Source organism: Carettochelys insculpta, chromosome 3 (assembly GCF_033958435.1).
Source record: "Carettochelys insculpta isolate YL-2023 chromosome 3, ASM3395843v1, whole genome shotgun sequence".
Lineage (NCBI taxonomy): Eukaryota > Metazoa > Chordata > Testudines > Carettochelyidae > Carettochelys > Carettochelys insculpta.
Genome location: NC_134139.1, coordinates 144,158,675 through 144,174,855, shown reverse-complemented (window position 1 = coordinate 144,174,855; position 16,181 = coordinate 144,158,675). Strand labels below are relative to the sequence as shown.

The 16,181-nt window shown below is 40.1% G+C and overlaps 1 protein-coding gene across 2 annotated transcripts in view; it reads left to right on the top strand.

Moving 5' to 3' along the window:
- CYB5R4 (cytochrome b5 reductase 4) overlaps window positions 1–16,181 on the top strand; it is a 71,725-nt gene that overhangs the window by 24,024 nt on the left and 31,520 nt on the right. For both annotated transcript variants that reach the window (XR_012644819.1, XM_074988858.1), the window contains exons 5-10: window positions 1,503–1,544; window positions 9,203–9,257; window positions 10,935–10,992; window positions 11,131–11,224; window positions 13,295–13,327; window positions 14,710–14,832. Coding sequence is in view for 1 of the 2 variants with exons in the window: in XM_074988858.1 (XP_074844959.1) it covers window positions 1,503–1,544; window positions 9,203–9,257; window positions 10,935–10,992; window positions 11,131–11,224; window positions 13,295–13,327; window positions 14,710–14,832 (405 nt within the window). In the remaining variant the exon portion in view is untranslated. The remainder of the gene's footprint in view (window positions 1–1,502; window positions 1,545–9,202; window positions 9,258–10,934; window positions 10,993–11,130; window positions 11,225–13,294; window positions 13,328–14,709; window positions 14,833–16,181) is intronic.

Below are 16,181 nucleotides of genomic sequence, written 5' to 3'. Positions count from 1 at the left end.
CATTTCGAAAGGGTCTCGGGCTGGGCTGGGCAGGGTGGTTCCATAGGTGGCTCTTAAGAAGCCATTCAAACTCCTGAAGTGGTTCTGAACTTCCTAAACGGATTAACAGCTGTCAGGCAGTCAAGCCAATCAAATACATTGAGAACCATTTCAGCTTCAGGGCAGAGAACTGCATATCTTAGGAGCAGTGCCCAGCTCAGATAAGGTGGGGGGCCTGAGTCTGAGGCTGGGGAGGAGGGAGGGTAGAGCTGATCAGCTCCCTGGCTTCCAGCCTCTGCAGGAGATGGGGTTCCCACAGCTGGGCTCTGCACCCCAGTTGACTCCCAGCTGTAGCGGTCCCTGTCCCTCCCCTAGCTCCCTCCAGCACGTGAGTGACTCCTAGTCCCTGAATGTGTCTCTCCTAGCCCGCTGCAGTCTCTGTGTGACTCCCTTAGCCCCCTACAGCCCCTGAATGTCTCCTAGCCCCCTCCCAGCTTCTGAATGTGACTCCCTGAGCCCCCTGCAGCCCCTGAGTGACTCCTAGCCCCAAGTGTGACTCCCCTAGCCCCTGATTGTGGGGTTTAAGATGGGAAGGAGCAGTTTGGGGATGAGTGTCTTTCCACCACCGCAGCTCTGATTAACCATGGTGAATGTAGTGTTATTATTTTATTAATATGTTTCCTCTTTTCTATGAAATAAATATTATGAATATATAAACATGAGGGGGCACAATTTTAAATTCTTGCCTCAGGTGCAAAATTAGCTAGTTATGGCTCTGCTCTCCCCCCATCCCACCCCAACCCCATTTCTGAATTGCCTTGGGTCATCAGGTCTTCCTGAATTGTGAAAATGGGTCCCTGTCTGGAAAAGGTTGGAAACTGCTGCTCTAGTACCTCCATGCTTTGGATCAAGGTCTTGAAATTTGGCATTGAATCACTCTTTCATCAAGGATGTGTCTTTTTTTTTCATGTTTGGCCTAAAATATTTGGCCAAAAATTTTTGATTCCATGCATGCTCCGTGGAGCCTTGTTAGTTTGGCGGTAATATTCTCAGAAGAGTCCATCTGTGATCAATATGCTGCATCCCAGGGTTGATCCTGTAGTCTGCCATGCAACTATAATTCATCCTCCTTGTGTATATGCATATGTCTTCAATACACAATCAAATATTTTTTCCATGGGCTCCCTGCCTCATTCAGTATACTGGTAACCTTAATTCTGACATTCTAACTTTTGAGGGAGTTACTGTAAAATCTTAATTTTCTTTTAAATATAAATGTTTTGTGTGCAGTATACAAAATAGCTGAAGAGCTGAACATTATTTAATTTTAACTGTTCTTTTTCTTGACCTTTGAGAAATGTTATTCTGATTAATCTGTTTGACTCCTTTGTAACTTGATTCTTGACTCTGTCTTACTTTTCCATGGCCCAAGCTTTTTTAGTCAAATATATTTGAGTACTGTGTGTTAACCATAATAGCTGTTAAGTATTTTAGTCACTTTGAGCTTTCTTGCATCCTTGTAGAGACTTGCTGCGCTCTCCCTGAAGAGAAGAAACTCTTAAATGGTAAGTCTCCACATGGTAAAGAGTTTGAAATGTAAACTAAAGAACATTCAAAGAAATGAATACGAGAAGTAAACATCTATTTGGGGCGCCTTTGCATTAGCCATGTCAAACTGTGGTATTTTTGCGGGAGAGACAGTTGTGCAGCTTTGAGAATTATAGTTGACAAAAATCCTACGCACGATTTATGAATTCAGCACAGAAAAATATTTCACCCTAGAGAAGTCTACATTTCGGTTGGTGTCTGGCTGTAAATATGACTACAGTCATAAATATTGTCTTGAACTCTTCTTTGACATCTCAGTTTATTTGCATCTGCTCATTTTGCTACTTGAATGATTCTCTCTCCTCTTGTTCCCATTTCTTATTTCCTGCTTACATATTATCTTTCATGCTGTTGCTTTGTGCTGAATGTTCTTTCTGTCTTGGTTTTGTAACGCCACCTAACAGATGCTTTTCCCCTCTTGGGTAGTATTTGTAATGTCTCAATTTACATCAGTAGTGCCTCGATTTTACGTGAGGGTTCTGTCCCCACACACCCTTGCGTAACTGGAATTTTTCATAAGGCGGGGGTGGCTTTTTTCCCCTGCGGAATGCACATTCTGCAGCTGGGGAAGCCGCAGGAGCACCTATAGCTGCTTTTGAAAGGTAAGTCCTGGGGTTCGGGGGGGGAGGGAGCAGTGGGGAAGGGTTAAGCCTGGTGGTAGGTTGGGGCTGTGGGATGGGGCAGGGGGGTCAAACCTGGGGTGGGCTAGGGCTGCAGAGGGGCGGGGGTGGAGTTGAGCCAGGGCCATGCTTGGGAGGGGCGGTTGAACCTGGGTGGGGAGCCAGAGCCAGGCCACGGTGGTTTGAACCGGGGTAGGGGGCTTGAACTAGAGTTGGGTGTGGGGGAGAGCTGGAGCTGCACGCAGGGGGTTTGAACTGGGGTGGAGGATGGGTGTTTGGCAGGGGGGCAGCATGGAGCTGGAGCTGCATGTGAGAGGCATGAGGAGTGGTGAGCCGGAGCTGGGTGGTGAGGGTGAACCAGGGCGGGGGGGGGCCAGTTGAACCAGAGCTGCATGTGGGGGGTTTGAACCAGGGCAGGGGGGATGAGCAGGGGTGGTGAGCTGGGCTGGGGTCAGTATGAACTGGGGTGGAGGAGGGGTTTTAGCCAGAGCCATGCATGGGTGGTGAGGGGGGCCAGTGGGGGTTGAACTGGGACCGCGTGTGGTTGAGCGAGGGGAGCAGGATTTTGAGTTGCACTTAACTGGCATTATTGCGTGTTTAGTGCAACTCTAAATCGCTCATGTTGAGGGTTCACTGTAATACAAAAATGAAAGTTTGGTGTTTGTGTAAATATCTTCAGTAAACATATATACAGTAAACTCTCTCTTAACTGGCATTCTATCATCCAGAACTCTCAAATAACTGGTATTTTAACAATAAGTAAATTTTAGTTATGTTTTCCATAAGTACAGTATAGTGAAAGTAAATACAAATCAATACAGCCAACATAGTAAAAGTTTACAGTGTACAATAAGACTGTTGTTGGTAAAGTACTCTTCATAGATTTTTTTTTTGTTAATACCTAATCTTGTTTTTCTTCACTGTTATGCATTGCTAGATATATCTCTCTGTTGTCCAGAATATTTGAATATGCAGCAACCTTATGGTCCAGGGGCTGCCAGATGTGAAAGAGTTTACAGTAATATTAAACCTGGTTGCTCTCATCTGTGAATTTGCACAGAATGCAATTACCAGTTATGTGTATTGGATTATTAATTCTGTGTGGTGCGGGGAGGAGGGCATCTTTACAATGCCAAACATTTTGTCAAAACCATGACACTTTTTTTTATAGTGAGCAGTCTGACTTCACAGTTCTTAAATGACCCATAATTACCATATGTAACATTTATTGGAGGGGTAGCCGTGTTAGTATGGATCTGTAACAGCAACGAAGGGTCCTGTGGCACCTTATAGACTAACAGAAAATTTTTGAGCATGAGCTTTCGTGAGCACAGACTCACTTCATCAGATGCATCTGATGAAGTGAGTCTGTGCTCACGAAAGCTCATGCTCAAAAATTTTCTGTTAGTCTATAAGGTGCCACAGGACCCTTCGTTGCTGTTAACTTGTGTTTAGCTTCCTCTGAGTTGTGAAATTTGTCCTGTTCAGAAACAGTATGACTGGAAATACAAATGAGTCATGGGCCAAGGAAAAATAGGGTTTGGTACCTCAAAATCCCATTTTATTTGCCCAGATAATTGGAAAAGACATATTTCATTGCAGCTTGACCTCTTAATGAGATCACCAATATGTTAACAAAAATTCATAAAAATAGTGAATTGTTCAATTACCTTTCTGACTGGGAGGTGGATCATAGTCCAGGAACACCAGAGAAAGATGGTTCTGAACCCTAAATCTCTTGGCATAAATTTTAATGTGAAATTTTTGTAGTGTTAATGCTTATTGTACAAATGTAAGGCTGTAATGGACCTTGGGGAGGTTGTAATTTTCTGTGCTGAAGCAGGATGAACAAAACCACCATAATACTGATCCTGGAACTTTTCCTGGCAACAAACCCCGCTGCCAACTTTGCATACATATATCAGAGAGGTAGCCATGTTAATCTGTATCTTCGAGAACAAAAAGAAGTCCTGTGGCACCTTATAAACTAACAGATATTTTGGAGCATAAGCTTTCATGGGCAAAGATCTGCTTCATCAGATGCACAAGCATCTCATGCATCTGATGAAGCAGGTCTTTGCCCAAGAAAGCTTATGCTCCAAAATATCTGTTAATCTATAAGGTACCACAGGACTTCTTGTTGTTTGTCCACATACTTATTCTGGGAGTGCCATCACTGGATCTAACCATGGTAGATGCGAGATCAAAAGCACATTTTCATGCACTTCCAGCAACATTATGTATGCCCTTTTGTGCTAACACCCTGCCACTATGTACATTGAACAGACTGGGCAAAACCTTTGCCAAAGAGTAAATGGACACAGAGCAGACATTAAGAAATTCAGTGTACAGAAGCTGGTCAGTGGACATGTCAGTGGAGTGGGTCATTTTGTTAAAGACCTGAGAATTTGTGTCTAGAGCACAGTGAATTTAAAAACAGATTACAGCAAGAAAGTTGTGAATTGGAATTCATATTCAAATTTGACACATTAACATGTGGTATGAACCGAGACATCAGTTATCTCATGCATTACAAGGACTGCTTCCCTTCCTTTGATGCTCATAATTATCTCAGACAGGACACTTAACATCCCCCACCCCTCTGCCCCCTTTCAGTCCTATTTGATTTCAGTTTTTATTGCAGTTTTTTTTGGTCCTCTGTACTTATAAATGTCAGTCTGTACTCGAAATGAGATTGATCTGTTAAAATGCGTCTGTCCCATTAAAGTTCATCACCGAATAAATCATTTGGTAGTATTTAAAGTGCTACATTTCTGTTGTTTTTGTTATGTTTAAACCTACACTATTCTCGATAGATCAGTTTAACTCATTTGTAAAAACTTCCAAAGAGAGGGATTCCACAACCATCTTTGCAAGCCTTTTTCTAATACTTAAATATCCCCCTGGGTCAGGGATGGTCAATAAAAAAGGGATGGATGTCCAGGAATAGTCCCTGGCAGACCACAGCTGCTATGTTTACCTGTGCCTGCACAGGCATTAGGTGATGGCAGATTTACCATTTGTGTCCAGTGGGAGTGGCAGGAAGTGGTGTCCAGGACCATGCTGCTCTCTGCCACTACCATTGGCCGCAAATGGTTATCTGTGGCCAATGAGAGCTGCACTTGCCTGAGACCAGTGGAGGCACAGAAAAATATAGAGTTGGGGGCCTGCCAGGGACTAGCTTTGGTGGACGAGATCCAAACCATGGGCTGGCATTGGCCCATCTCTGCTCTAGCTAGAAAGTTGTTTCCTAATATTTATTGTACAAATCGTAGATTCATTAATACTGAAGAAATGCCCAACAGCACAATGGGTGTGTCTACACTAGGAACTTACTTTCCAGTTAGCCACTACTAATCATTAACTTTGAAGTTAGCCACCAGAGAGTCTACGCACATTTTCCTTTACTTCGAAGGAGTGGAGTATGTACTCCGGGAATGGAGTAGTGCCCTACTTCGAAGTAGGGTTTGTGTAGACTCTCAATTTCAAAGTTGCTTATTTTAAAGTAAGCAACTTCGAAGTAATTTTTGTAGTTTTGGCACAGCCAATTACTTTCATCTTGCAAGCTTTTCAAGAACTTTTAATTTATCTTCCAAAGAATCAGTCTGCTTGCCATCCTGGCAATACTAGAAACACTTTCACTGCTCACACCCTTGGTTACACGCTTTTGCGGAATTTGGTTAATTCAATCATTCAGATAATTATTGTATTCAATTTATTATCACTAATTTCCACAAAAATTGAAAATAAAATATGACAAAAACTGTAATGTGAGAAGCACAAAGGCAGAGTGTAAATTTCTATGACTGAAGGCCATGGCAGCCAAGTGAAGAAGAAGGGAGACAGAAGTTGCTTCTCACATGTTGGCCCGTGAATCATTCTGATGACAGTCTGCAAGACAATATGGCAGCAGCTAACCATGCATGTGCTCAATATTTGGGCTGTGGTGACTCATCTATACTCAAGGCAGTTGGCGTCACATTTGTGGAACAGGTATACAGAAGACGACTTGTGTGTACTCAAATTTCATGTTTGAGGAACTGCTGGTTGTGGGGATTGCTGTAATTAGTTTATTCTCAGCCTTTGAAACCTGTTTTATTATGATGCAGAACATTGGTTGGACTATAAAGTTTATCAACAACTCTTGTTAGAAAATGCTGTGGGACTTTTAAACTGGAAGTGAAAAAAGGGAGTAATCCCAGGTTTAGTGATAAAAAGTTAACTGTTCATCAGCCTTCCTGTGCCATTTTGTTCTTTGGAGCATAAGGTTTGGATGTGGCTGTATTCGTCCATATGCTCTTTTGCCAGTGCCCTACCTCCTGCCAGCTGAATTATGGCTTGTTATAGTCATGCCAGACATCTCAAATGATATCCATTAAGGCATATGATTGCAATAATACTACATATGTTGCACTATCATGCAAGTTGAAAAGTAGCTTACACAATGGATACACTTATTGAAGACAATGACAATATAGTACTTGTAAAGTAGTAATTATTGTGAACAAAAGTATTCCAGTGTGGTGTAGTCAGGTTTGGTAGAAAAGGATAGATAATTTAGTCCATGTGAAGTGCAGAGTTGTTTAAAAAAAAAAAAAAAAAAAAAAAAAAATCTGTTTTTACAAATGTCTCAATTGTAAGATTATTTTGGATTAAAAACTGTGTTACATAAACATAATTAGGTCAAGGTTAATGTGGTAATGCTTTATTTTCTTAAGTGGTTTTAAAAATACTGTTCTTGCTATAGCTTCATTTGTAATCTGGACAAATTCATACATGGAGTTAGAGAAACTTGATCTGTTTTTTTGCCAGTGAGACCAGCATTTGAATGATCTTTTAGTTCACAGCAAAAGATATTTTCGAGAACCCCCAAATACCATAGAATAATTGCTATTTTTTTTCTTGGAGTATTTATAAACTTCACAATTTTATAATTTCTGAACTATGAAGATGTTGTCTCTAATTTTAATCACTGGAATCTGATCCCCCTCCCCTCCGCCCATGTTGTGATGATGTGTTTTAACAATATGGTATCAGTGTTTCAATTGGGAGCAAGCCTCAGATTTACTAGAAGGATGATAGTCGTCCTTTTGGAGGAGTATGCTTTTTAGCCACTAGTCTGCTGTTGCAGCTGCTGTATCACCTGTGACAAATGGACAGACAGGCGCGCACACAGTTTAGAATCAGAGTACTAGAACCTCTCTAGTCCAGCAACATCCTTTAATTTGACATGATTTTAGTTAGCCGAACAACCACTTATCATGAATGTAGCCAAGTTTTCCACTGTCCCATAACGTTTGTTTCCATCCACCCCTCCTGGTGCACAGTGTTTCTGTGCTCTTATAGAACTGTAACTTACCCCTAAATGTCTTCTTAGAGCCCAGTAACCAATGGAGGGCTGGTAATGCTGCTAGACAATATTGACCTCCCATCATCCAGCAAAATCTATCGTTCGACACTGGTCAGGTCCCGGGAGTGTCAAACTATAGAGGCTCAACCTGTATAAGGATTTGCACTTATTTAGCACATGATGGTCTCTCCTAGGTTACTCAGAAGTTTGTGAGGACAGAAGAAACTCTTATAATCTAGTAGTTTGATCTTCTGCATTAAACAGATTAATTTCGCCCAGTAATTTATGCAAACACCTGGTTGAACCAGGCAGCCTGTTTAGATGATCAGTGGTTTAAAGGGGAAAATGAATACATTTTCTAGTTACTGATCCCTCTCCTGTATGCATAACTATCTCTTGTTCACATGGTTTTAATTTAAAAATCAATAGGTAGCTCAGTCAGAAAGGAAAGCATGATATATCAGAGCAATCTCTGTTCTTATCATGAAAGTGCTTAAAAAAAAAGAATTGGCTATACATCAAACTAATTTCAGGAAAAGATCACATTGGTGACTTAGGGAGTGGCCTTGCCTGGCATAGAATCCCTGCTTTTGTTTCCATAATAAGCAGCTGTCCACAGTACTTACTGTTCCTTCCCAACTATGTTCTTACCATTCTGCCTCATGTGTTCTATTAGAAATCCTGCCCTCCACCACATAACATTTCAGGCTGTTCATTTTTTTCCATGTCCGCAGTGACATACTTAAGCTTCTTTTTAGCCTCATTGTTTGAGGGAGAATTCAAAGCACATTAACCTGTGTTCTCAGTTCAGACTGTTGCCTGAATGTTACTCTCTGTTACAGGTCAGAATAGTTTTCTCTACAAACAAACTGAATAGCAGTTGTTCTATTTGTCTCTAAGACTTTTTGGTCAAGGATGCTAAGATTAAAAAGTAGAAGAACATTAAAGTGAAAGTGGTTTATAAAAGCAGCTAGCTGAATATACTGCAAAGATCTCTAGCAGGATGCTTAGTGTGAAGCAGCATTTAAATGCCTGAAAGTCTTCACTTGGCTTAGTGATGGTCAAGCTGAATTAGTATATGACATTAAGTTACATAACTTAAGTCATTTTTACTTTATTTTTGTTTTATGTTTGGAAATCTGTAAACAACTGTGTTTGCTGGGGCCAGCATTCTAATGGTTTGAAAATAAAAGTGAAATATAAGTTAAGAATATGCTAATAAGGAAAACTACAGTTACGCAGCACTGGTTTCCCAGAGGGATATTTTACAAACACGTGCCAATTCCAATGTAAGAGGCTTGTACACCAAGGAGTGTACATGCGTGTGTGTGTGTGTGTGTGTGTGTGTGTGTGTGTGTGTGTGCATGCACGCACACAAGTGTGCCAGTTGAATGGAAATCAAGTGTGTGAAGTGGAAGCTAGTTTTTTTGGAGGCTAGAAATTCATTTCCCCTGACCAATTACTAGAAAGCTTGATAGCCTGATTAACAATGAATATGCAAACACTACGTATAGGGGAGCTGTAGTTATTGCATTCATTTAATTTTAAAGCTTTCTGGATTTCATTGAAACTAGGAATAGATGTTAACATTCTTCAGTGGGTAAATGCATTAATGAATTGTTTTTTATTTTGGGTTTTTTCGTAGGCATGTTTCCTAAAAATCAAATATCCGGTTCTTCTTCCAAAGACTTAACTCCAAGGTATTTATATTTTGTAGTATGCTTTTTGTACACATTTTGTAATATAGTGTATACTGTTAGCAAATGCAGAGGACTCTCTAATCCATAAATTTCAGAATGCTTTATATAGGTGGATGTGTAACGTGCCATTTTACAGGTAGGGAAACTCATGTTCGGTTAACTTAAATGAGCCATACAAACATGAGAGAATAGAGAACAGTGCCGCTAGATTCTGTCCTGTGCTGCCTCCTGTATGAATATAAAGTTATTTCTTCAGTCTGGATTCCTCACCATTAGTGTTTTTTCAATAGTGCAATAAATATTACTGGCCTGAATTTTCCTACATTTGGACAATACCCAGTATTAATTTTGGTAAAATATGAAATTATTTTCTGATGGTAAATTTTTAAAGGCTGATGGATAAGTGCGGTATATATTCTGAACTAGACTGACAAGAGTGTGATGCCATGGAGATTACCTGCGTAGCAGAATTGATGCAGTTCTGCAGCAGAAGAGAAGATTGGCTCCATGTGGACCAGTGTAGAATGGGAAAAGAACACGGCTTATACATGAAGCAGCCAGTGGGACTCCAACTACTTTGATCTAATGGCTAAAGCCCAAGGAACAGTGACTAGAGAAGGCTGTTTTGAGATCCTCTGCACTGTTTGCAGTTTGGGATAGATTCCATTCCCTCAACCTCTTCAGTGTTTCCCTTCTCCTAGTCCACCTCCAGGGTTTCTGACGTAACTTGTGAATTCTGTCATTGGTATGGAGGTTGTAGGAAATGTGGAAGAGAAGGCAACTCAGGCTAAGTCCTAGACTAGACTAAGAAAGTCGACCACAGATACACAGTTCTAGCTACACCAATCGCATAGCTAAAATCAACATATCTGCTCTTGGCTAACTTATCTGTCTGTACAGGGGAAGGTTGACAGGAGAGTTTGTCTGGTTGACCTTCCTTACTCCTTATGTCTCAAGAGGAGTACAGGGGTCGACTGGGACCCCTGAGAGTTCAGTTTTGCGTGTCCATACTAGATGTGCGAAATCGAGCCCCGGAAGATTAACCTTGATGGACCCTTCAGACAAACTGTGAAAAGAACTATGTAAGCTACTTCCAAACAATCTCATTTTCAGTAAGTTTCAGGGCTTTATTGTATTACCCATCTATAAGTCTAAAAGATGGGCATGATGTCAGATTAAACTCAAATGTGTATATCTGATACTTGGACATATTGTATATCTAATATGGAGCCCTCCCATCCTAGAAGGGGGACAAGATGAATATGCAATGAAAATAGGCGAGAGTAGTAATAACTATTCACTGAAAGAGTCCTCTTAAATGACTTCTGTGCATCCAAAGAAGGAACTGCTCGCTTGATTCAAATGCCTGTCATCAATAATCAGTTTCCTTAAACCAGTCATGTGCAATTATAAAAACATTCATACAGTTAACACAAAGCTTGTGCACTTTCTTGTTAAATCATAATTTCTAATAATCTGATTAACTAGTGGTGGAAAAAACACAAATGGTGAGGAAACTGGAATTCCTCTTTTAATATTTGAATATCCTTCCTTAAAATAATCCATTTTCAACTTCTCTTCAGGATATAAAATGTGTATCTTTTGTGTGCTATTTCATAGAAAGGTTTACTTAAAAATTGCCCATAAAAATAACTCCATTTTCTTAATATTTTACAGCTACGATTGGTTCCAAACAGATTATTTGGTCACTGTTGTCATATATACTAAACAAAAGGTAAATTCATTTTATCAAAAGAAAAAAAAAATGTTGTAGAACATATGGGCAAGTATGTTCTATGAGCTCTTCAGCATTGTTCATGTGCCCAAAGAGCATTGGAAATTTAAATTGAAGTAATTTTGTTTTCTGTGCAAGGACATGAATTCAGAAATGGTAATAGCTGACTATCAAGATGGTAAACTGAGAATAGACACCATTTTGAAGGATTATTCATATCTCTTGCATATTGGTAAGTGCTTTAGTTTTGCATTGATAAACATTAAAATTGAAGTCTATTGTGAGTTTAATTCCACTTTTCCCCTCCTTCTCCTAATGTAGTAGTTTTGATATCTTATACTTCTACATTTCCTATAAAATGTGTTAATTACAGAGTATCGTGATATAAATTAAGTAAATTATGCCACATTTGTCACTTTACAAATATTAATTTATAGCAAATACTTATTTTTTTGCCACCTGAACTTGTTTATATTGTTCTCAGGTGTATGGTATGAGCTGTAGTAACAAAACCTTAACTTTTTAAATCACTTTGACAGTAAGGCTATGTCTACACAAGAGTGTTTTCCAGCAAAACTGGGATTTTGTCGGAAAAACCCCTGGAACGTCTAAGTGCAAAATGTCCTTTGTTGACAGTATGTCAGCAATACTCGGCACATCCGTTGGCAACATTATACCTCTCTGTGTTCAGATATAACGCCTGTCTCCATGGTTTCCTGTTCGCAGAACAGTGGTGTAGATTCTCTGTGCCCTTTTGTTGACAAACAGGGCTTCTGGTTCACCAGGCAGCCCTGTCTGCAGAGCTTCTGGTCAGCTGTTCTGTCGAGAGAGGGCTGGACAGTCTGGCTGCTCTCTGTCAACAAAGGGGATTGCTCTTTCGATCTGCTTTTATACGTAGACCCTATCTGTCAACAGAAGTTTTGTCAGGAGATCACTTCGGACAGTGATGTCTGTCAACACATGCTTCTCGTGTAGAAGTTGGCTAAGACAATAATGCTGTACTTGGGTGATTGGATGGGCCACAATGAGAAGGCTGCTGTCAGGGCAGAGTGGAAGGAATAGGGCAGAAATTCACAGAGCTGGTGATTTAGTCTAGATTCCTCAAACCAGTAACAAAATATCTTCTCTGGTACCACAAGTTAGTAAGAAGACCAGCACAGCCCAATTTAGGCACACCAGCCCTCAGCTTTCATCTGGATAACCAAGTTTAATAAAGTGAAAATGCTATTCACTATACTTAAAATTCTACTAATCCCAAATGGTCAGACAATTACCCTCGGGTCACTATGAATCTAAGATCTTATCCAAAAGTTACATTGTTATCCAATTTTTAATAACTAAGTTTAAGATCTAATAATAAAAGAAAAAAGAAAAGAGAGCCATTGGTTAAAATATCAATATGGACTCACATGAGTGTAAAGTCCTTAGGTCAGTTTCATGGCAGAAGTGGTGAGGCTGCTGACTGGTAAAAGTATCTGGAATCAATTCAAAGGGTAGCCTAACAGGTAGGTATAGTGTGTTGTGTTTTCCCACGAGAGTTCCAGGGTACTCCATGTCTCCTTGTGGAGCTCAGTCTTAAGGCTTAAACCCTCCCTACTAAGCAGGCCTGAGGTGAAAGGATCAGGCCTGAGGTTTCACTTTAATAGCTCTCTCTTGCAGACTGACAAGTCTCTTCACAGCAACAGGAGTGGTGTGTGTTGGTGGGGGAAGGCTGGGCAGACAGGGTCTGCCCTCACCCCAATTTACTGCTTAGTTTGTACTCTGCATGGTCAGTAACATTGCTGAAGCCACTGTCCTCACTGTACCCACCTCACCATTCCCTCATTCTTCTCCCCTGCTATTTGCATGCCCAGGTCACTCCTCCTCCTCCTGGACCCTCACTCCCAGTCAAAATCTGAAATAGTGCCCGTACACAGAAATAATCATAACAGGGCCTTCCCCCAGGGAAGAATAGACAGTGCAGTTCACCCATGGACCTTTGCTTTGAAGATAATTGCTAGCTACAAGCTAACTTGGTTGCAGTGTTAAACTTCAGGATATTAGTGAACATAGAGAAATACATTCAGTGTCTATCCTTGATTTCTGTTACTATAAATAAATACATTAGTGATTGCTGGTCTGGTGCAGCTCTTTGAAGTTCATATACAAGTGAATTGTCTGGATATAATTTAATGCCTGTTAAGTTGTATGATACACAGATTGGCTGTGTCAGTGTCACAGAGGTTGATAACTATAGAAGCAGACTGCTCTTTAATTTTCAAGCTATATCTAAATAAGAGGGTGTGCATTTTTTTCATTTTAGAGCTGAGTTACGCAGTTCAAGAGGACATTACTGGTAAGGTGTTCCGCCCCTCCCCTCTTATCTCAACCCTATTAATGTCAAACCATGAAAATTTAGATCTATATATGCTATGCTCTTCTTTATGTGCCTAGCATATATTCAGCAGATAAGTGACACCTTTGCCTGTGAGTAATATTTTGAGGCAGAAAATTATTTTGAACTGCCTAATGAAACATTTTCAGTGGTATTGTGTTTGAAGCTACAAGAATGAATCTGTCGTTTTCAAGGGACACTGCCTGGCGCTAATATCAAGCTACTGTTATGAATATAGTTCTGAGGAACAGTTGTTCAAAAGAAAATATAATTATATCTGGTGTGCTGGGAGTGAGTCTCTATTTTTTCAAAGTGCTTGTATAACTTATAATGGTCTCACTGCAAAGTCGGACCAATATTAAGTAAAATAGCTGGAGAGTGAGTGAAGTGTGTGCAGATTTTTTAAAAGTGGGCTATTTGAATCATTCAAGGCCAGCTGCTTCTCTGAACTGGCAGCTTTCTTGAGTCATCACAACGGATGCTAAAGATTTAAGATGCATACATCTAGATGCGTTGGAAATATTAAGATAGAATGTCAGCATTATTCTGGCCTCCACAGAATATTGTTAAAATGTGTTTCACAGTGATGACAAATATACTCTGTGGTATATTTACCTTCAGGACTTCGCATTCAATTGGATTACTCAGTTTTTTAAAATTAATTTGTATATTAAAATATAGTTAAAATAGAGGAGCTTGTCTGTTGTGTTACAGAAAATGTCATATTATTGATCAATAATTGGTAATTCTGAAGTAATGAGCATTAATTTCATGACTAGGAGAGAAAAATATACTAACAATATACAGTAGATGCTTTATTAATCACACTTACTGAGCTGTTTTTAATACACTTGAAGTGGGTCAAACTGGTCTGGAAGTATATTTGATTTGACTTTTTAAGGTAGCGTAGTAATTTTGTTTATTTTGAGAGGTTATTCGATAGTAATCTTTGCTGAACTTAATTATAATGAAACTAAATACAGTTTGAACCTCGCTTGTCCAGCACCCTTGGGACCTGACTGGTGCCAGATGAGAGAATCTGCTGCAAGATGGGAGGGCAATATTTTCTAGGGCATTACCGATACTTACTCTGCTTACTGGGCACTTAGAAAACATTCAGGGTTAAAGTACATCTAAATAACATCACGTAACAGGATTGGTGGCTGTAAACAAACTTTGTTGGGACCATGGGAAACTTGGCCACTCCCTTGATAAGGGATCATCCAGCTAACTGAAATCATGCTGGATTATGGAGTTTGTTGGATGAGAGAGCTCTGGATTAAAGAGGTTCAACCTGTATAATAACTTAATTCAGAATTTCACTGGAATTCTTATTTTTTAAGTGCACATTGCTGAAAGAGTGGGAAAGGTGGAGATTATCCTGAAGAAAAAAGATAATATTCCTTGGAATAAACTGGGACAGCCACTTGAGAGTCATAATTCATTTATCAAGTGCACAGACAGAGGTAAATGGTCTTTTCATTTGTTATACAAGACAGCGTGTTTCTCTTCTTGACCATATTGGAGTCAAGAATCTTCCACACCTATTTACCAACTCTACCAAATAAGATTCCCAAGGAATTGAGGACAGATCTGTGGTGTTGTCTCTCTTTGCCTTTTATAGTCAACCTTTCAGCCTACTCTAAAGAGATTTTCTGTTTGAGGGCATTACTCTTGAGTACAAAATATTTAAAAAAAACAAAAACAAACTGTGCCAAAAATAAAAGTTGTGTGAAAAAAATTAAAATTTTAATTTTCAAATTTTGTGTGTCATCAAATAAGTTTGTGGATACAGCTTGTCTTGGGAGTGCACAGGCCACTGGCTATATTAAAGTAGGAGTTCACTCTGAAGCAACATTGTCCCTGAGTGCACGGACTCAGCAGCGAGGCTGCATCCAACCTTGTACAGGTGCAAGGGCCAGTGGGGGAATCCAGCTCCTGGAGGAGTGGGGCTTGATGGGGTGGCGGGGTCTAGGTGCATCTGGTTGGGGAAGTCACTCGGGAATCTCAAACCCTCTTTAAGCAGGGGAAAAATATCACATGGGAATCTTTTTTTTCCTATAGATGCCCCAAACTACTTTCCCCAAGGAGTGGGTAAACAAAAACAGTGATCTTTGGCTTAGCAAGCATGTAGGTTTGAGACCCGCACCGCTGGCGCACCCCCACCCTGATTACAGCAGAACATTTAACAAAGTAAAGGTGCTTTTAACATAGTTGCAAGCATTCTTAATGGATTGGTACATCACAAAGAATGTAATCCTGGGTGAAGAGACTTAGTTACATGTTTGAAAAGCATAATAGATTCAACCCCCTCACCCCCCACCCCAGTTAAAACTTCTTAACCCTTTCCTGGCTCTCATTCGTGACACAAGTCCGTTAGTATAGCAGGAGGATTATAAATACCCTCTACCAGACATGAACGTTTTTAAATCAGCAGGTCTGGATTACTTTCACCCCAGAGTCCTAAAAGAGCTTACTGATGAGCTCTCAAGCCAAATGTTCCCTTTCATTGAATCTTGGCGTACTGGAGAAATTCCAGAAGACTGGAATGCTACTGTTGTATCAATATTGAGAAAGGACAAGCAGAATGTCCTGGGTAATGATATACTAGTTAGTCTGATATAAATCCTGCCAAGGTAATGGGGGAAAACATAGAGAAGAGACTCAATAAAGGATTGAAAGATAGTAATAGAATTTGCCAGTCAACATGGTTTTATGGTCAATAGGTCTTGTCAAACAATATGTCATTTTGGGGATTTGATGATAAGGCAGAGCTGACTAGACGGGTTTTATGAAGGTATGCAGTACCTGTACA